Source organism: Phoenix dactylifera, unplaced genomic scaffold (assembly GCF_009389715.1).
Source record: "Phoenix dactylifera cultivar Barhee BC4 unplaced genomic scaffold, palm_55x_up_171113_PBpolish2nd_filt_p 001652F, whole genome shotgun sequence".
NCBI classification, from domain to species: domain Eukaryota; kingdom Viridiplantae; phylum Streptophyta; class Magnoliopsida; order Arecales; family Arecaceae; genus Phoenix; species Phoenix dactylifera.
The window spans coordinates 8,906-32,006 of NW_024068955.1; the positions used below are offsets into that span (position 1 = coordinate 8,906).

Consider the following 23,101-nt stretch of genomic DNA (forward strand, 5'->3'; position numbering starts at 1 on the left):
GGCTCGAGTCGACTCCGGATCATTACGAGTCGACTTCGACTGAGAACAGACAGACGAACAGAAAGACTCAACTCAAAACCTGTCAGCGAGTCGACTCCTGAAGTGTGCGAGTCGACTCCAATGCTTACAGAGTCGACTCTGGAGTAGTATGAGTCGACTCCAAGGAGTTACAGACAGAAAAGTCAGAGAGCGATTTTCGACCCTGAGATTCGAGTCGACTCCTGTGGAACGCGAGTTGACTCCGATGGTTGGCAGGTCGACTCCAAAGAAAGCGAGAGTCGACTCTCAGTGGTACACAAGGCAAAAGTCAGAGAGCAGTTTTCGGACTCTGAGATCCGAGTTGACTCCCGCAATGCGCGAGTCGACTCCAAGACAGCGCGACCCCAAAAAGACAGAAGACCGAATTATTGTCTCTGAGAGTCGAGTCGACTTCCAGACAGCTCGAGTCGACTCCAAGGCAGCGCTACATCAAAAAGGCAGAAGGCTGTGTTTCGGAAACTGAGAGTCGAGTCGACTCCGGAACAGTCCGAGTCGACTCCAAGACTGGACGAGCCAAAAGACAGAAGATCGGGAGTTCGGGCTCTGAGCGCCGAGTCGACTCTCAGGATTGTCGAGTCGACTCGAGTGGGCCAAGTTGGAAAATTAGCTCCATGGACTTCATGGGATGAGCCGACTCCGAAAATGGCAAGTCAGCTCCAGAAGTTGGCGAGTCGACTCCGGGTTAAGTCGAGTCGACTCCCAGTCGCGGAGGTCACTTTAATTCAAATCCGGAACAGTTGCCGAGCCGACTCCAGAAAAGCATGAGTCGACTCCCTCTACAGCCGAGTCGACTCCAGATCGCGCGAGTCGACTCCGACCCCAACGGACATATTGTCAGGATGTGCAGAGTGTGCAGAACGGGCAGAAAAAGGTGTCTAACGGCTAGTTTCCGTGGGGGATGGCTTAAATAGCCACAGAGGACTGTAGCAAGGTAGAGAAGCACTATTCCACTCAAAGAAATCAAGCATCCTATCTCTGCCAACTGGTTTTCAACAGAAAAGAAGGAAGAGCGCCATTAACTCCATCCAGCTACCTCTTCCCAGCATTTAAAGAAGTCTCCTCCTGCCTTCAAGTCGACCAGACTCACAGTTCAAAAAGCCCTACTCTACTCCAACTCAAACGTGTTTGAGGGCTCTTAACTTCTCTCTAGTTTATATCGCTGTATATCTGCTTTTTAGAAGCTCTGTTTTTCGGTTTGTGTCTGTTCTTTCCATCTTATCTTTGCTTGATTCAATCAGGGGATTGAATCAAGAGTGCGTAGAGGTTGGTTGGTGAGCCGAGGGTAAAACCAACGTGTAAGGGTTCGATTGTGATCCCGGGAAAACAATCGGGGTGGTTCTAGTCGGTGAGCCTGGAAAAACCGACCGAGTTCGTTGTGAGCTCGTAAAACAACAAGTTGGGTTGTGAGCTTGTAAAACAACCGGCTGTAATCCGAGGGGTTATAGTGAATTCCCAAGTGAGACTTGGGGAGTGGACGTAGGAGCTAGGGCAAGCTCCGAACTACTATAAACATTGTGTTTGTGATTGCTTGTGTCTCTTTCTCTCACTCTCATTTCACTCACAGCACATAGCAACTAATTATTCATCTTGCAAAAGTATTAATTAGTCATTCACAAACGTTTCAATTGCAAAATTACTTTTAAAACCCAATTCACCCCTCCTCTTGGGTTGTCTATCTGGGCAACAATTATGCTTCTGAAACATGCCTAACCAATGCTATAAAGCTTGCCAAAGCATGTTCATTTTACCAATTACCTTTGCCCATAGAAGAGACTAGAACTTCAAGCCATTAATTTTGTTATTGGTCGCCCCCCGACCGACGGCCTTTACGCAACTACGACTACTGTGATGTGAGCGGTTCAATTGGTTTGATCTTTCCGGCCTCCACTTGTACGGAGATGCATGCATAAAGGGACCCGCCCCTTTTTTTATCTTAATCTTTAGGACAGAACAAAGTAAATGACTTTTCTTCCAATGGATAAACATATCATAAATCCAACAAACACCCTCTTTGATGGATGAAACCATGAAAGCAACATGATACATGTCTAACTTTCTCTTTTTCCCCTTTTTTAATGTTTCATGTTAATTTTAGGGTTCATCTGTTGATTTTTAGAAGAAAGCAGGGGTGTTTTTTTTATCACGATTCAAAATTTTCTTGCATTGTCATATTCATTATCTTTATTAGTTTTGGTATTCCTATTGCTGTTTAGGGTTATTCTAGCTTATTGTTGTGTGCATTAACAGTAGTTCTGTGTTTTCTTACTGGGTATTTTTATTGAAACATGACCATAAGATTATTTTCTGTATTTTCGTAAATATCTGAGGCTTTAACTGGAAAGATTTGAGCTCTTTCTTAAATAGGTTAAATTTAATGATATTTATTTTGTTATAGGTTAAATTTGTGATATTTATTTATTTATTTGAGCAGATTATTTTTACTAATGTCTCATTCTAAAATGGGTGAAAATGAGAATGTTGAAGATTTAAGGGATGAGGATGATAGAAATGAAGATACTGTTGAAAATGATTGTGACAAGACTTCTAGAAAAAGATCTTGGGTATGGAATCACTTTATCGAGAAAAAAATTCTGAAGGGTCAATAGCTAAGTGCAAATATTGTAAAAAAGTTTTAAGTGGGAGCACTAAAGGAGGAACGAGTCATCTAAAATGCCATCTAGAAAATATTTATAAGAAGTATCAAAAGAATCCGACTAATCAGTTGCTCTTACTACCAAGTTCAAAAGATCGGATAAAGTCTTTCAAATTCAATCAAGAAGAGAGTAGAAAAATTCTTGCAAAATTTATCATATGTGTTGAGCTTCCATTTCGTATTATTGAGCACACTGTTTTTCTGGATTTTATGAGATCTCTTCAGCCATTATTCAAAATTATGGGTCGTAAGACTGTAAAATATGATTGTATGGCTTTATATCAAGAAGAGAGGAAAAAATTGCATTATGTATTCAAGAACCTAAGTTCTCGGGTTAGTTTCACTACTGATATTTGGACATCAAATCAAAAAATTGGTTACATTTCTTTCACAGTACATTATATTAATTCTGATTTTATTCTACATAAGAAGATTATTAGTTTCAAGAAACTCCCATACCCTCACACTAGCTTTGCAATTGAAGATGCTATACGAAAATGTCTTGTTGAATGAAAATTGGATTGTATAATATGTGCTATTACTTTAGATAATTGCAGCACAAATGATGCTGTAATGAGAAGGCTACGAGATCACTTTTGTTATGCAATGTTGTTTAGTGGGGCGTACAGTCATATTAGATGTTGTGCACATATATTAAATATTATGGTTCAGGATGGAATGAAAATCATTCATGAAGCTATTGAATGTATAAGAGAAATTGTTAGATATGTCTCTACATCCCCATCTTGAATGCAAGCATTTAATGAAATTGTACAACATATGAGACTTCCTGCTAGAAAAGGATTCACTTTGGATGTTCCTACAAGGTGGAATTCTACTTATGAAATGTTGCATGATGCACTTGGTTATAAAGATGCTCTTATTAGATATGCAACTAAGCATTCATGTGTATGCCCCACCAATGATGAATGGAAAAAGGCTTCTATAATTCTTAAATTCTTAGAAGCCTTTCTTGATGCCACTAAAGTATTTTCTGGTTGTAAGTATCCCACATCCAATTTATACCTAAATAAAGTTTGGGGAATTAGGGCTTTGTTGACGGATGAAAGTATCGATACTGATGAAAAAATGAAGCAATTAACAAATGAGATGCTAAAGAAGTTTAACAAATATTGTTCTCAGTGCAATAGTTTGTTGGTAATTGCTTCTATTTTGGATCCCAGATCAAGGTTGATATTTGTAGAGTTTTGTTATCAAAAGACATTTGAGTTGGAGGAGTGCAAGAAAAAGATTGATGATACTCGTGCTTGTCTTTTTAAATTGTATAATGAGTATGTAGATGCAACAAGAATGCATCCCTCTATGAGTTCAAGTGAGCGAACATCTAATTTTGGTGGACAAGGTGATATAAGTTCAGTTTCTTCCAAAAAAAAATTGGTATGGATTTTGCTCAATTTAGAAGTCAGAGTTCTTCAAAACGCCCTAAGATATCCGAGCTAGATAGTTATTTGGATGATGATGTGTTTCCTGATTTGGAGAATAAGGAGTTTGACATCTTGACTTGGTGGAAGAGCAATGCAGCAGTCTATCCTATACTATCAAGAATGGCTCGAGATGTTCTAGCTATTCCAGTCTCCACTGTTTCATCTGAGTCGGCATTCAGCAATGGTGGTAGAGTTGTGGATCAGTATCGAAGCTCTTTGAGCCCATTTACCGTAGAAGCCTTAGTTTGTACCCAAGATTGGCTTCGTGAACAATATGATGAAGGTATATAAATTTTTTAAATTTATCTAATATTTTTTATTTGCTTATTGTACTTATAATTTAAACATTTATGATTGATTTGTGTATTAACAGTTGCAAATTGCTCGAGTTCTGTAACGTTGAATGTAGATGACGACACCCTAGAGTGGGCAATTTGGGAGAACTGAATGGCGATACCCTCATCAGATCTAGTTCATACCTAAAGTATTAAGTATCAAGTATGTTTGTTGATGGAGTATTTTCATGTGGATCATGGTTATTTTCATGTGGATCATGGTTATTTGTTGCAAAATTTTATGAGAGTTGTATGTTTTTGAACTGCAGGCCTGAAGCCGACTTCAGAGGGTTTCTCTATTACATGGATATGATGAATATATTATTGTGCAGGGAACAACGACTTCAAGCCGTTGATTTTTTTTATCCTCCTATTTTTGATGGAATCCTTTTGTTTGGTTGCAGTTGTATCGTTGCAGTTGGTTGCATGGAATGAATTTTTTTCAACTTGTCTTCAAACCATCAGATGCTCTTTAGAATTGTTGGACTGGTTTGAGCAGATTGGTCGTGCCAAGATAAAGTCAGAAAATTCATTCATTTGGCAGGAAGCCTCTGAATTGTGTATTTTGTTAATGATCTGTCTGATTGCCTACTTGGTCCATCTCATATTTGATTTAAGCTGAGTAGGTTGTTGCTTGTGGACAGAATCTTCATCTTGGTTTTTTTCTTTTTTATCTCCTGTTGTTTGCTTGTGGACATTTTTGCTTGTATGTTTTCATGTACTTGTATTTGCACATACACCTCTGTGAAATTGTCCTCTGTGCAGTTGATCTGTCATTTATAACTGCTACAAAATTGATTGTTTAATCATGTAAAGTGGGTCGGGATCGGGCCAGGCTCGTGATCGGGCTGGCCAAATCGGGCTCGGGCCGAGTTTTTGTAAAACTGTTCGGGCCTCGGCCCGGCCCGAAGCCTGGAAAATAATTTCGGGCCGGGCTTGGGTAGGGGTGTGGCCCGACCCGGCCCGGCCCACTTCCAGCCCTAGTCGAGTTGACACAGGATTTGATTCATTAGCTGAGAGTCTCCATGCGGAGGCTTGGTACTGTTAAGGTCGGAATTTGGTGGGCATATTTGGCTTATTCTATTTAGTTGGACAGGAATGCTGGCTTATTTGAGGGCAGGCGGTTGCCCCCACGGATGGTGGTGGACAGAGCCATGCTTTATGCGAGGGAGGTTACTACAGCTGCCATTAGGTTCTCTTCTTAGATGGTCAGGGACACCCGGTGTCACACCGTTGAAAAGGTCGGAATGGAGTAACCAAATTTTTCTTGAGTTCTCCCTCTTTTCGGTGTGCGGCACCAAGTCTTGGCCTTGCCCAAGCCCTTGGTCAGCCTCCTTGTGCAAACCGGAGCAGGATCGACCCCTAAGCACACCTTGGTTTGGCTCTAGAACAGCCACCAAGTCCCCCACTTTTCAAGGTCTTGCCTAAGTCCCATACCTTAGACAACTCCCCCAAGACTAGGTAGATAACTAGGTTAGAAGGCCCCTCGCTGATTTTGCTCACCTCAGCCCTTCTAAACCCTGTGGACAACTCATTTTGCCCCGGCCAAGAACCCTTTGGCTGTGGGAAACCTTCACCTTGCTTCCCATAACCACACAACATATGGCACACGAGGATAAGGGGAAAGGGTCATGTATTTCTCACACAAATACATCCAAATTGCCCTCACAAGCCGAGGGACATAGCCAACATACTTCCCAAGTATATGACTCCTCTAAGACCCTAAAAACCCCTCCCGTCCAAGAGCCGCTCTTGGCCGGCGGGATACATTTGCCTTCTTTCCAAGAACCAAATGCCCTCCCTAAGAAAGCAACCCGAGCCCTTCACCTAAGCCTTTCACAAGGATGGCACAACCTCTTGTGCCTTCTTCCCCATCCTGAAAACCTCCCCCATATGAGGTCTTTTTACAAGGAAAGACTCACATCAGCACCAATCTCATTCGGCCCCTCCAATGGCCTTCACTTGTTGGCAATGACCCGGCGAAATCCTCCTCCAAGGCTTGGCTACATGGATGGCTCCTTGGACGGACTAGCCCACCCCAAATGATCCTCAAGATCCCTGGCTAGCCCTTCTTTGCCTTCTTCCCAAAGTGAGCCTCTCACTTTGCTTTGTGTGGCTATCCAATAATTATCTGTGTGTTCCCCCCCGAAATCCTCAACCTTTAGGTCTTTTTATAGTGCCCAAGGTTGGCATCTCCCAATCCAAGTGCAAGTCATCCGCAGCCTCCCATTGGTCGATAGGACCTTCACTTGGCTTGTGCTTTCTCTTGGCGGTTGGGGACTGTGTTTCCTCCTGCCCAGCTGCCCCGCAGCCTGCCCAGCCACCGCCCAATGCACAACAGCCCGCCAAGTGTCCTTGGACAGAGGCATCAGCCAATGGCAGCGCCTGGGCAGAAACCGCCTCCTGCCCAGCTTCCAGCCCGCCGCCGCCTGAAGCCTGCTGGGGGAACAGCCCATGTGCGGCTGTCTGCCCCGCCGCCCAGGGCCGCCCGACGCCCTGGTTCGCCCGCGCGCGCGCCCGGCGCGCGCGCGCCTGCGCGCGGCCATTGCCCTACGCCAGACTGGGCGGGCGCGCTCCTGCGCCCGCGGCTTCTTGCGCGCGCCTGCCTGCGCGCAACAGTGGCCCGCCCCACCTCTGCTCTAGCCTTGGTCGCTCGGCCGCGCGCGCACCTGCGCGTGGCCCTGCTGATCCACCGAGCGCCCACGCCCGGCTCGCCGTCTCTGTGATCAGGGTCTGGCCTCGGCCACGCGCCCCTTGCGCGGCCCTCGCGTCCTTCCTGCCGTGCGCCCCGCGCACTGCCCTAGCGCAAGGCCCGGCCCTGGCTCACTTGGCCACGCGCGCACCTGCGCGCGGTCCAGCTCCTCTGCGCGCGCCCCGCGCGCGTCAATGCCGCTCTGCCGTGCGCACGCCCGCGCACGGTCCGCCGACTGTGTGCGCGCGCCGCGCGCGCACTTCTCCGCTCGGCCTGGCCGCGTGCGCTCCTGCTCACGGCCAAGTCTGGGCACGCGTCTCTTGCGCATGCCGTCCCGAGGCCTGGTGCGTGCGCCTCCTTCGCACGCCGCAGCGTCCGCCCTTCCGTGCCCCGCGCACGGCCTGCAGGTGGGCCGACGCCTACGCGCCCCGCGCGCTCTCTTGGCCTCCACGCTTGACCCATCCACGCGCGCCTTTGCGCATGTGCCAGCATCCGCGCACGACTCCGCTGCGTGCGCCCCTGTGCACAGGCTGGATCCGGCCTATCTCCGCTGCACAGGGCCACTGCCGTTTGCGCTGCAATCTGCGCACTGTGCAGTGCGCACAAGGCCTGGCCCTGGCCAAGTGCTCGGCACGCCTTCTGCGCGCCCGTGGCCATCCTGCGTGCGTACACCCGCGCACGCCCCGGCGCCTGGCCTGGCTGTGCGCCTCCTTCGCACAGCCCGTGCACAGGCCAGCACCGGCCTTTGGCCACTCGCGTGTGCTCCGCTGCACACTTCCTCGCTCTGCCCGGCCGTGCGCCCAGTGCCACGGCCTGCGCATGGCAGAGCCCGCGCACGCCCCGCGCGCGCCATAGCCAGGGGTGTAACACCCGGGGTACTCTCTCCGCTATCACAGCGCCCAGGTTCGCCCTAATTTCTTGGGTACCCCCACCCCTTGGTCATCTCAAAGTGAACTTCGATGATAGTATGTCGGTGGATGGGATATCAGAAGGAGTTGGCTTTGTCATCAGAGATCATCTAGGTAGGTTGATAGCAGCTGGTGGCTGCCGCACACCGGGACTTACTGCAGTCGAGGCAGAGCTGTGGGCAGCTTGAGAGGGGATATCCTATGCGAGGCGGGTACTTGGTGCTGAGCATACATGCCTTAAGGGAAACTCCTCTGTGGTGATCGATTGAATTCGGAGAGTGGACAAATACGGTGATAGTCATCTTCTCATTCGTGATACTCATAGATTGGCTCAGGAGCCGAGCAATTTCTAAACTTTACATGTTTTATGAAAGATGAACAGTACAGCAGACTGAGTTGCCTTATTTATTGCCCGGCGCTTCGGAAAGATCATATGGATATCTGTAAGAGATATTCTTCTTATCTTGTACTCTTTACTTTCTTTTGATACGGTTGGATGTACTCAAGAGCTATATAAAATACAGTTTTCATCAAAAATAAAATAAAATAAAATATTAGCATCTGTTAAATTTAAAGCCTCACGCCCGCAAGCGCAGCCAGGCTAACGAATCTGCCCGAATTAAATTCTGCGTTTCTTCCACGCCATTTCTTTTCCTATCGAGCAAGTAACCCGAAGAGCATCGGAGTCGCGGCGAGAAGGCAGAGCGGGGGCGGAGAGAAGAAGAAGAAGAAGAAAAAAAAGAGAAGGAGAGAAAGATGCAGATATTCGTGAAGACGCTGACGGGGAAGACGATAACTCTCGAGGTCGAGAGCAGCGACACCATCGACAACGTCAAAGCCAAGATCCAGGTCTTTCTCTTTTTCTAATCCCATCCACCCCTTTGGATTTTTCTTTCTTGCGTTGATTTCTTTTCTTTTTTGTTTTTTCTTCTGGATTTCTGGGAACTAAATGTCTTTTTCTTTTTTCTTTGGTTGTAATCATGGAGTTGGAATCAAGGTTTCTGCTCGCATTTCGCGGTCTGAAGTAACGATTTCGAGAGTTCACTGCTATTAATTTTTTTTCCCCTTTGCGCAGAGATGTTTCGTATAGTTATTGTTTTTTTCCCCCTTTGTTCACTGGAATTAAGTTGCTTCAATTTCTATTTATTTATTTATTCATTCTTTATTTATCCTGTTCTTCCCTTACCGTGCTGTTATTCTACTGTCTGGAATATTGATGGGATACGGTGATCATGACGCGGAGAATCCATTGATTCTAGGGTTTTGGAATCTTTCCAATTATTGTTTTGTGGGAACCTTGCCCGAATATATCACTTTCCTTGATAATTTGTCTGCTAAAATTATTTATTTTAGTTGCTGATTTTTTCTACTCTTTTTTTCTGGGGGGGGGGGGGGGGGGGGGGTAGTTGTTTACTTCATTGATTATTCTGGATTTTACGCGGAAGCAATCCTTTTAATGCAGCTGAAGTAATCAAGAGTACCCCAATGCATTTGGAATCCCCAGAGAAAGGTCTCATGTGGCATCTTTATATGGTAGCTCTTGCAACGCTCTGGGGGGAAGGGTGGGTAAGTCATGGTTGGTAGCATCTTTTTTTTTGTTAGTTCTAGGGTGGCAGATGGAATAACTTACGGGTTGCTGGCATTTAGGGTCATTGGTTATAGCATAGGAGGTGGTCCATCGTGATGTCGTGCTTAATTTTTCAGGAAGGCCTCAGCGTCCAATGTTGATAATGGTCTTGGCATCAAAGTCTTTTTAAAACATGGTGCCTGGATCTATCGGTGGTTCATGTGAGACTGTTGTTAAGAGTTTGTGGGGTTTATTTTGTGCTTGATATGTTGAAAGGGATGCTCATACATGTCCAATATATAATATAATTTATTTGATTTTTTAACAGCAAGGCTGATTTCTTGGTTGTTCGAATGGATCAAGTTTTAAAATGAAATAAAGAAAGGCAGTGCAACTTGGTTCAATGGTGCATGCTGGTCTGATTGTTAAATCATTGCCTGTAATCTAAAATGAGCAATTTCCATGATTTATTTTGTTAGTTTTAGGTTATTGTGAATTAGCTTTTTGTCATGAAGATGTCTTCATTCAATATCATCTCTTTCATTCTTTTTAACCTTCATTTTATAATGCAGTGTTTAAATGCAAAGTACGATGTACTTGTAGCAGAAGATTTCGTTGATACCTACTTTTTTATTTAGTTGTTTTAAAGTATTTAAGGCAGCAGATGAAAGGTCTGTGGGCTGCCAGTGCCAAGACACTAGGTGGCCCCTAAGGTTAAGGCAGAAAACAAATATAAAGTCAAAAAAGTAAAAGGTGAAAAGATAGTTATAGTTCAAAACATGAACCTAACATAGCAAATCAGATATTCTAATTCAATGGGAAGTATCAACTTGGCAGCATTCAATGCTAATTCATAAGCTGATCTCATCCTCCAAGCTCATGCATCATGCGAAAAATTAAGGTCAGTACCTAGGTGGCCATTGCAGGTACTTTTGAATTGTTTTATTCTCATTTGCTATAGCATTCCATTGAGGTGCTTCAAGACTTGTGAGTAGTCATTGTGGAATCCTATTCTACTTAAAACTGTATGCGTTTATAGAAGATAATTTTAGTGTAAATGGACCACACAGGTCTTGAATTTGAATGATAACCATATCACAAGAACTACTCCATGATGATGGCTGGTGGCCGGCATTAATATTTGTTTTACTGCAATACCATATACTAGAAGCTTGGATTAAACTAGAGATTACTATAGAGAACATTTCATTTTTATCCTTAACTAATGGCTTAGTGGGTCGGCATGCTATCAAGCTTGTTTTCATATATCTTAGGCGATTTTGCGGAACATAATCCACTTCAATTTATGTCTATAAAAGAGGGGCATATTTTTTTTTTCCATAAACAGTCTGCTCTGGATTCCGGACCTTGGTGAATGATTATGCCCCAACTGTCAAATGAAATGCAAACATTTATCTTAGTTGATACGTATATATTTCTAATGGATGTACACATAATACAAGTCACTACACACTTAACAATGTTCTTATAAATACTTATTGGGGCATGGGTATAATGGTCTATTAAAATTTGAAATTATTTGTTTCTGCCAAAAAAATCTGATCCTTTTTTTTGTAAATTCAATAGTTTAGTTGATTGTTCTGCAAAATTATCCATATCATACTACTATTAGAAAGGGAAAATTAATTTAGAAAGATGGATTTCCTTTACTAAATTGGTAAGATAACGCAAAGACATTAGAAGTATATAAGGATGGCAATGAAAATACAAAAAAAAAAAATAAATAATAGTGAGATTTGCTAAAATGCTGACTTGTAGAATAATTTGGCACTCGTAAGATGCACAATAGTATGGCTCCTTTAAGGGACCTTCCTTTGACTTATGGGTCACCTAAAATGCAGTGGGAGTATTCTTGTTAGTTTTGTATTTTTTTTGGTAATAAATATGGGTCCTATTTGTCATCTGTAAGGTCCACATATTTATCTTGCTTGGTGGCAGGAGTATTATCATTATATAAGGTTAAAGATTTAAAGGTGATTTCTTTATTTATTTTTGAATGATAAAAAGCCTAAAACCCTGCAATGCATGGTTTACTTGATGAAAAAAGAAAGATATTTTAATATTCAAAAGGTTAAACATAAGATACGCTGTATAAAAATTCAAAAGTTACAAAGAAAGAGAAAGAGTACTTTGGAGTATATCAACATATTCTAAAAACTAAAAAAAATCTCTGCAATCCTGTGAAAAATTGTCTACTTGATGTGTGGGATTAAATCCATGAATATTGAATAAATACAAAGCTACAAAACTATATAATCTACAGAATGTTAAATGCTTTAGTTGTTATAGGAATTTATGAGTCACAATTGCATTTTGTTTTGTTGGAAAAATGTCTATGTATTAGAAAAAAAAACACATATGCGATAGCAATAAAAACAGGAAAAAAGACTAATTTAACAAATCTATTTAACCTTACTAAATAATAGTGGATCATATTGGAATTCCATTTTCTTATCTATTAACAATTGTTGTTTGAGTTTGGAGCCAACCTTCTTAAGTATATCTGAATGTGCGAGGTTATCAAGACTCCATAATGTGTATTTATATTCACTAAAATGATAGTGGATAAATCAACTTATATTGTAAATGCTGGAAATACGAACAGCATATGGTAACTTACCAAGCAGAGGATCAAAAAGAGAGGGAGGGGTATAGAAGAAGCGAGCAGAAATTTGACACACTGTAATCATGGACATATTTATCAAATAATGAAATCTGATATAAAAAATTAAACATTTGCTTGTGAACATGTATACCCTCAAGCTATACCTTTTTTTCTATTGAAATTTAAAATGATGTTAATCACACAATCCTATTCCTGTATGCACACTACTTAAACACGCTGTCCCATGTTTAGCTAGGGTCAATTATCACCATCCTCCTGTTCCATAGTTGTAGGCAAAACCCATCGATTAAAATGTGAAAAATATGTCAACTAAAGAAAGTATTCCTTGAAGAGAGAGAGATGGAGAGAGAGAATGAAACTAGAGAAAAATTTGCTGTTTGAATAACTGGATATGAGAATTAGAGACCTGAAATCCAATATTATGGTTTGACGAATCATGTGGCACCCATGATTGCTAATAGATGATGAAGACTTCATATATGTGGAGAGCAAGAGGCGTGAAAATTATGGAATCCAAATCCTGTCGAAACCTTTTTCAAAGAGAGAGTCCCATACACAGAGTCATGACGTGGTTTCATATATGATTTTCTAGGTTTTTTGATGAGTTGTGGGATTTTCTAGAAACCTATCTATAATATATATGTATGGATACATATACATACATACATATATATGTATCTATATATATGTACACACACACACACAATGAACATGGCAGATCATGTTGATTTAAGTGATGCTTTTGAAAATCATAAAGGTATATGGTTTTCCTTTTATCAATTCAAATGTGATACCTGTTGATTTACAGGACAAGGAGGGGATACCCTTGGATCAGCAGAGGTTAATTTTTGCTGGGAAACAGTTGGAAGATGGTCGAACCCTAGCTGATTACAATATTCAGAAAGAGTCGACTCTTCACCTGGTTTTGAGGCTTAGGGGTGGAACAATGATTAAGGTGAAAACCCTTACTGGGAAGGAAATTGAAATTGACATTGAACCCACTGACACTATTGATAGGATCAAGGAGAGGGTTGAGGAGAAGGAAGGCATTCCACCTGTACAGCAAAGGTATCCTTGTTTTAACACTTCGTTCTTGTAATTGATATTTTATTATGAAAGTTCTCTCTGATTGATATTCCATTGTGTTGTCGTACGCCTCAGTTTTCCATTCACCTTGCACTTTATTCTAATCTGCAGTAGGTCTAAATTCAATTTGCATTTATTACAGCAGTTATTGCAATTCATTTATTCTAAATTCAATTCGCATTTATAAATTTTATTAGGCAGTAGGTATCCCTGTGATTTATGCTCCATGTTCTGTAATAGTTCATTCTTGTTTTTCACAATATTTTGTTTTCTTTCCTCCACTATGACAGTTTCCATTGTTCTTGGTTTTCATAATGTTCTGTTCTTTCCTCAGCATTATTATGAATAAACCATGTCTATCATATATAAATAACAACTCACATGAGCGCCTGGAAGGAGAAAAACTGCCCTGTTTCAACTTCACATTTGTTAAGACCCTTCTCATTTAATTGTTTAGAAAAAGAAGCATTGTGTGTCTTATCAACTTTGCACTATGTTGTTTGACTTTTATATTTTTAAGTTGAGCTGTAATTGTCTAGATTAAGAATGTCAATTTTTGTCACTTGAGATTGATCTTTGACGTTGAAACTTGCAGTTGGCTGTTGCCCTTCATAGGGTTTGTTCATGATCAAGGATTCATAAAACAAACATGAAATTGTCAGAAAAATGCTTTATGGTTATGGTTTTGTATGAATAGTGAAGATAATTTTTGCTTGTTGAGTTATTCCTAAAACCAGTTCAAATAAGTTGTAAGTATGATTATGAATACCAACTCCTTCATGGATTCATAGGTTTTAGGCCTCCAAAACATATTGTTTTTGATTTCTAGTTATTTTTAGAGTTGTAGATCAATATGACCAATAAGGATCTTTGATTTGGATGGCCTATCATTATTTTTGAAATTATTAAATCTAAGGTCGGCAAAATCAGTATCGGGAACCATACGGTACAATACCGATTCAGGACAATATGGTCAAGTATAATATGGTATGCACCTTGTGTCGAGATAGACTCTCAACACTTCTTTCTCACTCCTAACCATGGTACAACTTGAAACTAAGCTGTATGGGGTGATTGTAAGGTGCTATGGGATGGTTCTACTTGGTTTGAATCGGTACGAACCGGTTCGGCTCATATACCAAACCAAACCTAGGTACTGTATTGGTATCTTACTGGTACAATGCGGTGTTACAGGTCGGTACACAGACCTTGGTTAAATCTTTTATGAGATAATTGACATTTAGAGTGTGGTTCAACTGTTTACTATCTGATTAGAAAATCTGTAGTTGGATGGAAGTGGCCAGGATTTTGGTTTGCAAACTATTTTAGAAGTCTTATCCATGTGAAGTTCTTAGTCTCTTGATCCATGTGATGTGCACAAGGGAGTATGAGAAAATACCCCCCCTCTTTTTCATTTTGAGGATGTAATGAAAGCTCGTTCGGTCTTTTTCAATTTATAGAAGGGATTATGATGGTTAGGTCTCTATTTTAGGATCCAGTTCTAGAGCAGTCATTTTTTCTTAGCAAATCAAGCATATTCAAGGGGTTGTTGTCATTAGCTAGCAAAGTACTATTTTTAACTCTTTCTTTTTAACAATGGCATATTGTTTTGGTTGGTGACAGAGGAATAGTGAATCCTCTCGAGGGAGTTCTTGTTGTTTGAGGGAAATGACTAACAATTATCATGGGTTAGTAGATGGCAAAAACCACTATGTCCATTTTCGAGAACATTCAAGCATGGATGTGATTTGCTAAAAGAGAAGTACATTTTTGGGGTTGAATCCCAGAATTGCAACCCAAAATGAAAAGATGTCATGGATATTCCTTGAACTTATGTCTTTAAGCTTGGCGAGATTTAGATTTATTCCCTGGGAAAAGAAAATGGATTATAGGGTGGTTTGTTTTGTCCTCTCTCTCTCTCTCTCTCTCTCTCTCTCTCTCTGTCTCTCTCTGTCTTTGTGGGGGTGGTGGGGGTTACCAAAATTGTAGATTTCATGAATGATTTCTTGTGGTGCTTTGTTCTTACAAGGAAGCAAAGTTTCACCTTGTTTGGGATTACTGATGGAGTTGTAACTGTCAACCGCTCCATAATGTTGTAGGAAACCTCAGTATGTACCTATTTTTATGTGGATGTTAAAATTGTCAAAGTGTAATTATTGGATGCAAAAGATATATTGCCATGTCATTCTCTAATTTTCCCCTCCTTAATTGTTTAAGGCATTAGCTTTCTTATTTTTTCTATGCAATGGCACTCTTGGCAATATGCATCTTGCGCTCGCCGCCCTTATTTCCATGCTTTATGAAATTTTACATGGAAATAACTTGTAGAGAATTACCCTCCTCTTTATATCCTTCTATAAAAAAATCTTCTTCCGCCATGTGCACCATTGTATGAAACCACCCTAACCCTGCGTTAAACCTTCACTTTCAACCTGCAGATACGCAAGTTCATTATTTTAGAAGTAGCCCTTTTTTTGAAGGTTGTAATTTATTCTTGTATGCTGGCATAAACTATTCAATTAAGATTGTTATTCCACAAACTTTTGTGCTGATGGTAGTAGTTTGATTATATTTGATGAAGCAATGATTCCCTCTTTTGTTTTTTTGTTTATTTAGCAGGCAAAGTTATCTTTTCTCTCTGGGTCTCAGACAGAGGCTCATGTTTCCCTTACATGAATAAAATTGCTGCTAAACTTTATATGCTGCAGGGTGTTCTCTTCATGTAGTTTGAGAGGCTCATGCCAAACCCATCTTTCACCAGTTCATTATATTTGGCTTGGCATTTCACCTGTTTATTAGCAGTATCTTACCTTTTTTAGTTCTTGCCTGCATCTTTAATCGGTTACAAGCTCCACAAGAGTTTTATTTTTTTGTTTTAATCCCTGTTCAGGCTGATATACGCAGGCAAGCAGTTAGCTGATGACAGGACTGCCAAGGAGTATAACATTGAGGGCGGTTCTGTCCTTCATCTTGTTCTTGCGCTGAGGGGTGGTCGCTAGTAGTATCAGCTTCTGTGCAAACCATGTACCGAGAGGAAAGCAATGATTCCCTTATATTTTGACGAGCTCTTCTTGCAAAAGATATTTGAGCACTAGATTTGCATTGCTTTCTCTCCAAAAGCACTAGTTATTTCAAATAGTTACTTGAAATAAGATGGAAGACGTTTCTGTTTGTGCAATATAAATTTGTGGATTAGCGTTTAAATATTAAACCATTTCTGAAAATATCTAATTATCTATATATTGTTAATGGGGAGGATAAGGTAGAAGAAGAGGAGTTTAATGGTCGAGGGAAATATTGGGAGCATCCAATCTTAAAAAATTAGGAGAAAATCACCTTTGAGGAGGGATCTAGTATCCTATTTGCTGGCTTGTTTGATCCCGTTGTTTTCTTTCTTTTGTGTCTCTCTTCTTCTTCTTGCCTCCAGCCACTCTCTTCTTCTTCTTGCCTCCAACCATTTCCAAAACATTAGCTACAGTTAAATTATCCCTACATCTCAAAAAAAAATAGGCCTGAAATTTATTGTACTTTAATTCTGAATTTGGGAACTTATATGGTTGTAACCGTGATAAAGAAAACTATACAAGTGCACTGGGGGAACATCTTACCCATCAGTATTGCTACATGCTGCAGTTGTTGCAGCCGCCTACCGCTCCAATCCCTGGATAAGAGAAATGAGGAACCTCTTTTTGTATAGAGAAAGATCCTATCTATTTTTTTTTTTTTTGAGAAATAAAAATGAAAGGATTTATTCTAACATTATTTATGAAACTTTTCAAATGATTCCCTCAGGAATATCATGAGCTCGTGATTTGCTTTTGAAGATTGCAAATTAATGATACGCTAGCTGCGATTTTTAAGTCTATGCAAGGTTGTTGGCTTTTTTTTTTTTTTTTAAATAACCACCATTTCCTTCATTTTATTATCTATTCTTGGTTAATTATTTTCCTTAGAGACAATTAGCTCGTAGATAGGTGCAATTGGATAGCATTGTCTTTAAGGAGATGGTTGAATGTTTAGGGCATAGGGCGGATATGGTTGAATGTTTAGGGCATAGGGCGGAACATTGGTGGTGGACAAATGGCAACTTGGGTGACTTATAAAAAGAAAATAAAAATATATATATCAAAGATAAACCTACATTTTTTTCTTAAAAAAGTGAAATTTATAATTTTTCATGTAAAAATGTTAGGGAGAGAGAGAGAGCTGGCTAAGGAGAGAATACTGTGTGCATGTTTGGAAGGTGAATTGCTTCCAAAATGCCCCATGCCCAGATGTGTCTCAAACCAAACATATAGAATGAAGCCTTGTAACAATAAGATTTTGCTAATCGACAATATTAACCAGCTGAGAATACTAATTTCTCACCAATACGAAAACTAGTAACCATATAACTGGTGCAAAATAAAGGATAGACAAATTTATTTATTTATTCGGCTACACCAAAGCACTGCAGAAACTACATGATCTTAAAACATTTTGGATCATGGATAATCCTTCATGACCTACGAACTCAGCTGCTGGTGGTGGCTGCTGTCAGAGTCCCCAACACCGCCAAAGGTCAGACTGGTTCCTCTCAACTTTTCTTGAATGATCCCGTCCAACCTAAGAGCCATCTCAAGACTCATATGATTCCTCCAGTCTCCCACCTCTCCTTTCCTAAAATAGGATTCATTATCAAATTTGACGTTCGGCAGTACGAATTTACTCCTCTTATTTACCTCCAGGTTCTTCAGTTTCTCAAAGCTACATAACCTTACAATCTCCTCGACCACACCTTCCTTCTCTTCGTCAGTGGAGAAGGGGCATCCCATGAACTTCGCCAACCTCTTCACGTTCCCTGCCGGGTCCGCCAGCATCTCCTCATAGTTTAAGAACAGCACCTTCTCAGGCCTCCGCAAGCTCTCTTCCCAGTACTCAAGAACGTGATCCCATATTGGCCCATACGAGCAAACACCCTCACAAAACAACTTAAAAGCCTTACCGAATGGTATTGGCTCCAGCCCGTTGGATCTCCTCAACCTATTAAAGAAGAACCAGTCCGAAACAAACACATCCTTTGCATCCCGGAAAACATATATTATTCGACAGTCAGAAGCCTTGATAGAGTCTGGTAACAGTGAGTAAGGAGCGTGGGACTGGAGGATCCTAGGGGAAGGCGTGTCTTTAATTTTGGAGGCAAAGTCGATATCAATCAAGGGGATGCAGTCATGAGGGTTGTGGCTGAGGAGAGGATGGTCGGCAAACTGGTACCGATTTCGGTTTATGGTGGCAAAAGCTAGTGCTTTTAACCAGGTAGTGCCGGACTTTGGGTAGCTCATGAGGAAGAGGTCGCTGTGGCAAGCCTTGAAGTGTTGTTGGAGGGCGATGATGCCTGGGAGTATGTATTCGGCGATCCAAAAACCTTGGTATTTTCGGAGGAGATAAGGTTCCCATCCTTTGTCTAAGGGAAGGGTTGAGATGAGGTCACTGTACTCCGAAATTCCTTGTGCAAGAGTTGGATCTGCCTCCCTCTTATCTTCTTGCGCCTTTGGCGGAAGGGAGCCGTCGTGGGAGAGAGACGGAAATGTGGCCATGAGATGAGAGAAGCTATTGGCACGGTACGTTGCTTCAATGCGTTGCAGAGAGTGCAAGCATTCGTTGTTCTTATAGAAAATCCTATCATTGGAAAAGACACTCAAAGAAAGTACGTGTTACATGACATATAATATAAATATATTAATTGGGTAATGAATGGGATGTAACGATCGGAGGGCTGGGTTTCCTCCTATCTCCATTAATTAGTTTTGCATCCTTGGCAGCCAGCGCCCGAGATTGATAACCTCGAGCAACCTGCCGTTTTTGGCCGAGCAACCATCTTTATCTTGCTCGGCCTAACGGAAAGAAATTTTCTCCTTTCCTTATCCTCCTTTCCTCTTTATTTATTTATTTGTTCATTCATTTATTTATCCTTTTCTTCCCTTCTGTTTTTTGTCAATATCTTTTTAAAACATGGTGCCTGACACTAGGTTGTGGTTGATGAATTGATACCCATATTTTGCACCGGCCAGATGTCGAGTCTTTATCTTTTATATAGTTTGTTCAATTTGATTTTTTTGATTTTTAGTTTCTAATCTTTGTATGATCACCTTTGATAAATGAGCATGAGAGAGGTAGGTGGGAAAAATTTCAATGTTCACAATGTTTCTCAAGCCACTTTTACCATACACAAGGGGATCCATCATCTTGGATGGATGATCGTTCATTGAACATTAGTATCTAGAAGTTAGACCAAAGCTGCAAGGATGGATATGCTTTTAAGGATTTGTTAAGGTAATAATTGACCTTTTTCAGAAGAAAAAGATTCCATTCATTCAAATATTGTGGCATTACAAAATACCAATGGGTCGATATTAAATGCATCTTAAATTTTTAGAATAATTTTTTTTTTTTGGATCATTTAGGTTTTGGGGCAAGACTAGTGTACGTTGAGGGTAAAATGAAACAGTTTCAATTAACATGCCAAATCAACCTGATATTTGGTCTGAGTATCGTAATTGCAAGTTTCATAATTAAAGTTCGATTTTTATTTGGTTCAGCCAAAATGATTTGGGATATGTTGGTTTTGGTTGAATGTCCTAAATCTTTTGCTGTCCAAAATAGTTTAATTTTGTGACCTAATAGGTGAATGAGGTGAAGATGTGCAAAGGTCTATGTCCATTGAAAGTTTCACCTATTGAATTTCACTCGGGTAGATGGGTGAGTACGAGGAAGTAGAAATTAAGCACATAAGTCACTAAAACAGTAGTAGTTAACTAGCCATAAGCTTTTTTCCGCCTGGTTAAATATCATTATTGAAGATTTAAGTACTTATATGGACATCAATTCTTATAGGATACTTTGATACTTGTAGATAGTCATTTGACTCAAAAGGCGAGAATCCTATAATCCTAGGAGCCTAATTCTATTCCTTTACTAATTCTATTCCTCTAGATCAGCAATAAACAATAATAAAAAAGAAATCATATATATAGAGGTCAAAGAAGCATTTTCCAAGGTAGTTAAGTCACAACTGTCTTTAACCAAGGGATTAGGGTTCATAAGGATATTTCGTCTCCATACGTATTTCTTATTATTGAACCATATTTACTTTTAGCATAACAAATTAATAATGTTTACATTTAGCATAACAAATACAATGATTTTAATTTGTAGTCATATATGTGATTGATGTTGGAGATGACCATTTTTATATGCTGCACTACTTGGGCACTCATGTCTAGCTCCTAGAATCGGTATCATGTTTGTTTGCAAATTGTTTATACTTTAGACATTTGAATCCCAATCAATTCTTTTAATTGCACCTTTTAGGAATCACTAGAGAGTTGGAGTCCAATATCCGATTACTAAAGTGAGCTTTCGTTCTTCTTAGCGATTAGTAAAATTATAGGTCAGTGCATTAAAATAGCTTCGTGAAAAATTATTTTTTCTATAATTTTTAGGTCAATTGGGAAGTTTGAATGAGAAAGAGCTTATAATGCACATGTGGTTCATGTACACGTGACATCCATGTTTTTGGTCCTCATAATGGAATTTAGAGATGCCCATACTAGTATCAATAATTGGTTAAATGTGTTGGAAATTAGAGGAAAGCTTTCAGAGGAGAATGCTAGGTACGATGCGAGAGCATGAATGATAAGGGGCATGCTTGATTAAGATATCATACTTACAATGTGTTTGCATGTATGTTTTTAGGAGTGGTGGTTCACATGAGACTATTGTTATTTTGTGTTTGATATATAGAAAGGAAAGCTCGTACAAAGTCCAATATGTAATCTAATTTATTTGATTTTTTGAACAATGAGGCTAATTTCTAGATTGTTTGAGTGGATCAAACTGTAAAGTGAAATAAAGAAAGACTCTGAACCTATTTGAGACAGTTAAGTCAATTTTTCAAAAAACTCTCCTAAAACTCTCTCTCTCTCGACATATTTTTGAAAGAGAAATTTGCAAAAAGTGGTTTGTTTTCAGATCCTTTTTTGATAAGTAAGTTTCCATCCTTATTAAATATCTAGGAATCTTTCATAATAATATTAGAATAAGTAGAAGAACTATTTGTTTCCATAGTAAAATAATCTTTCTTATCTCCTCCTCGCCCTTCAAGACTTCCATCATCCTGTTTTTTATCACTTTTTGTATTCAAAACTTTTAAAGAAAAACATCTAGGTGACGCAAAATCAGATGTCTTAGATATTCTATTAATAGTCTCGGGAAACTTATTTACTTGCCCCTTCGATCCCATTGGTTTCTTTCTTGTCTTTCTTCTTCTTCTTTCTTCCAACAATTTCTAAACATTAGTCATGGATAAGTTATCCCTGCATATATCTAAACAGGCCTGAAATTTATTATACTCTAATCCTGGATTAGGGAACTTACATGGTTGAATTGTGACAGTGGTAAAGAAAACTGTACAGTTGCACTATAAGAATACCCTACTCATCAGTATTGCTGCATGCTACAGTTCTTGTAGCTGCCTACCACTCCAATGCTTAGATAAGAGAAGTGGGTAACCTATTTTTTTGAAAGAGACGGGTGAGACTTTTCTTGTTGGCATTTGGTGGAATGGAATGGCGTGACTAAAATGCTTGGAGACAAGTCTCTAATATGGTTGGAAAGTACCAACAAAAGGGTGTCAAGGAGAGAAAAATGGAATGTCATACTTATAAAAGTTTAGACCTTGTAGGCATAGCACACCTAAAGCCGGTTTTCGTAGGCACTCATAATTTTTTTGCAGCCATGAGAAGAGACTGAGAGATCCATGTTTTCTGCCATGTGGATTTGCATGCAGTTCGAGAAAGGTTTTCTATCCCATCTTCCTCAAGTTTGCTGTAGCTGATATATTACGCCTTTTGTTTCTTTTCACCTACTTCGAAAAATCTGAAAAGTGCAACCGAGGGGTCAAACGTGTCAACTAAATATACAAAATTTGTGCTACTAAGTAGTCAAATTTCCAAATATAGAGGCTATATTCTTATCCGTTGGTGATCTTTTTTTCACAAATTGGTGATTCAGTTTTCAAAGGAGGAGAATATAACTTTTTTTCTTTTTAATTTTTTTAATTTTCAGTTGGCGATTTAGTTTTTCAAAAAGGAGAATTTAACATTAGGAGGGGCGTAGATATTATTGGAAAGAGGCTATCTTTAAAATAGAAGTGATATAAACGACATTTATTAAATTATTGCAACTGTACCCACTACCTCGAGCCAAGCCCAAGCTAGTTTCATGAGTGCCTACAAAAATTCAAAAAGCTACGATTTCTACTTGAAGTGATATTATGCCAGTTTCACAGTGACAAGAAGATGTAGAGAGAAACAGAGGAGTGAGACATTTTTTGCTAGCATTTGGTGGAATGGAATGGCATGGCTAAAGAGCTTGGAGACAGATCCCTAATATGGTTGGAAAGTACCAATAAAAGGGTGTCAAGGGGAGAAAAAAGGAATGCCATACTTATAAAAATTCAGACCTTGCTGGCATAGCACACCTAAAACTGGATTTTGTAGGCACTCATATATTTTTTGCAGCCGTGAGAAGAGACTAAGAGACCCATGTTTTCTGTCACACGGATTTGCACACCGCTCCAGAGAGCTTTTCTCTCCCCTCCCCCTTAAGTTTTCTATAGCTGATATATTACGCCTGTTGTTTTTTTCACCTACTTCGAAAAATCTAAAGAGTGAAACCGAGGGGTAAAAC

At 40.2% G+C, this 23,101-nt stretch overlaps 3 protein-coding genes across 3 annotated transcripts; 2 read left to right on the plus strand and 1 right to left on the minus strand.

The window, feature by feature from the left end:
- The first annotated feature begins 3,321 nt into the window (after positions 1–3,321).
- Positions 3,322–4,637, plus strand: LOC120108940 (zinc finger BED domain-containing protein RICESLEEPER 2-like). The gene is made up of 2 exons (XM_039122656.1): positions 3,322–4,420; positions 4,511–4,637. Exons 1-2 carry the CDS (start codon positions 4,093–4,095, stop codon positions 4,582–4,584), a joined length of 402 nt encoding a protein of 133 aa, XP_038978584.1. The 5' UTR covers positions 3,322–4,092; the 3' UTR covers positions 4,585–4,637.
- A 4,012-nt stretch (positions 4,638–8,649) lies between these two features.
- LOC103719794 (ubiquitin-NEDD8-like protein RUB2) lies at positions 8,650–16,590 on the plus strand. The gene is made up of 3 exons (XM_008809194.4): positions 8,650–8,921; positions 13,095–13,354; positions 16,263–16,590. Exons 1-3 carry the CDS (start codon positions 8,829–8,831, stop codon positions 16,369–16,371), a joined length of 462 nt encoding a protein of 153 aa, XP_008807416.1. The 5' UTR covers positions 8,650–8,828; the 3' UTR covers positions 16,372–16,590.
- A 1,287-nt stretch (positions 16,591–17,877) lies between these two features.
- Positions 17,878–18,948, minus strand: LOC120108939 (flavonol sulfotransferase-like). The gene has a single exon (XM_039122655.1). It carries the CDS (start codon positions 18,946–18,948, stop codon positions 17,878–17,880), a length of 1,071 nt encoding a protein of 356 aa, XP_038978583.1.
- Between the last annotated feature and the right edge of the window lie 4,153 nt (positions 18,949–23,101).

What these genes read in the sequence shown, in the direction of transcription:
- LOC120108940 (XM_039122656.1), top strand. Translation starts at nt 4,093, where the DNA reads ATGGATTTTGCTCAATTTAGAAGTCAGAGTTCTTCAAAACGCCCTAAG. An exon ending in TCGTGAACAATATGATGAAG is followed by an intron (nt 4,421 to 4,510) that starts GTATATAAATTT and finishes GTGTATTAACAG; the next exon opens with TTGCAAATTGCTCGAGTTCT.
- LOC103719794 (XM_008809194.4), top strand. Translation starts at nt 8,829, where the DNA reads ATGCAGATATTCGTGAAGACGCTGACGGGGAAGACGATAACTCTCGAG. An exon ending in ACGTCAAAGCCAAGATCCAG is followed by an intron (nt 8,922 to 13,094) that starts GTCTTTCTCTTT and finishes GTTGATTTACAG; the next exon opens with GACAAGGAGGGGATACCCTT. An exon ending in ATTCCACCTGTACAGCAAAG is followed by an intron (nt 13,355 to 16,262) that starts GTATCCTTGTTT and finishes ATCCCTGTTCAG; the next exon opens with GCTGATATACGCAGGCAAGC.
- LOC120108939 (XM_039122655.1), bottom strand. Translation starts at nt 18,948, where the DNA reads ATGGCCACATTTCCGTCTCTCTCCCACGACGGCTCCCTTCCGCCAAAG.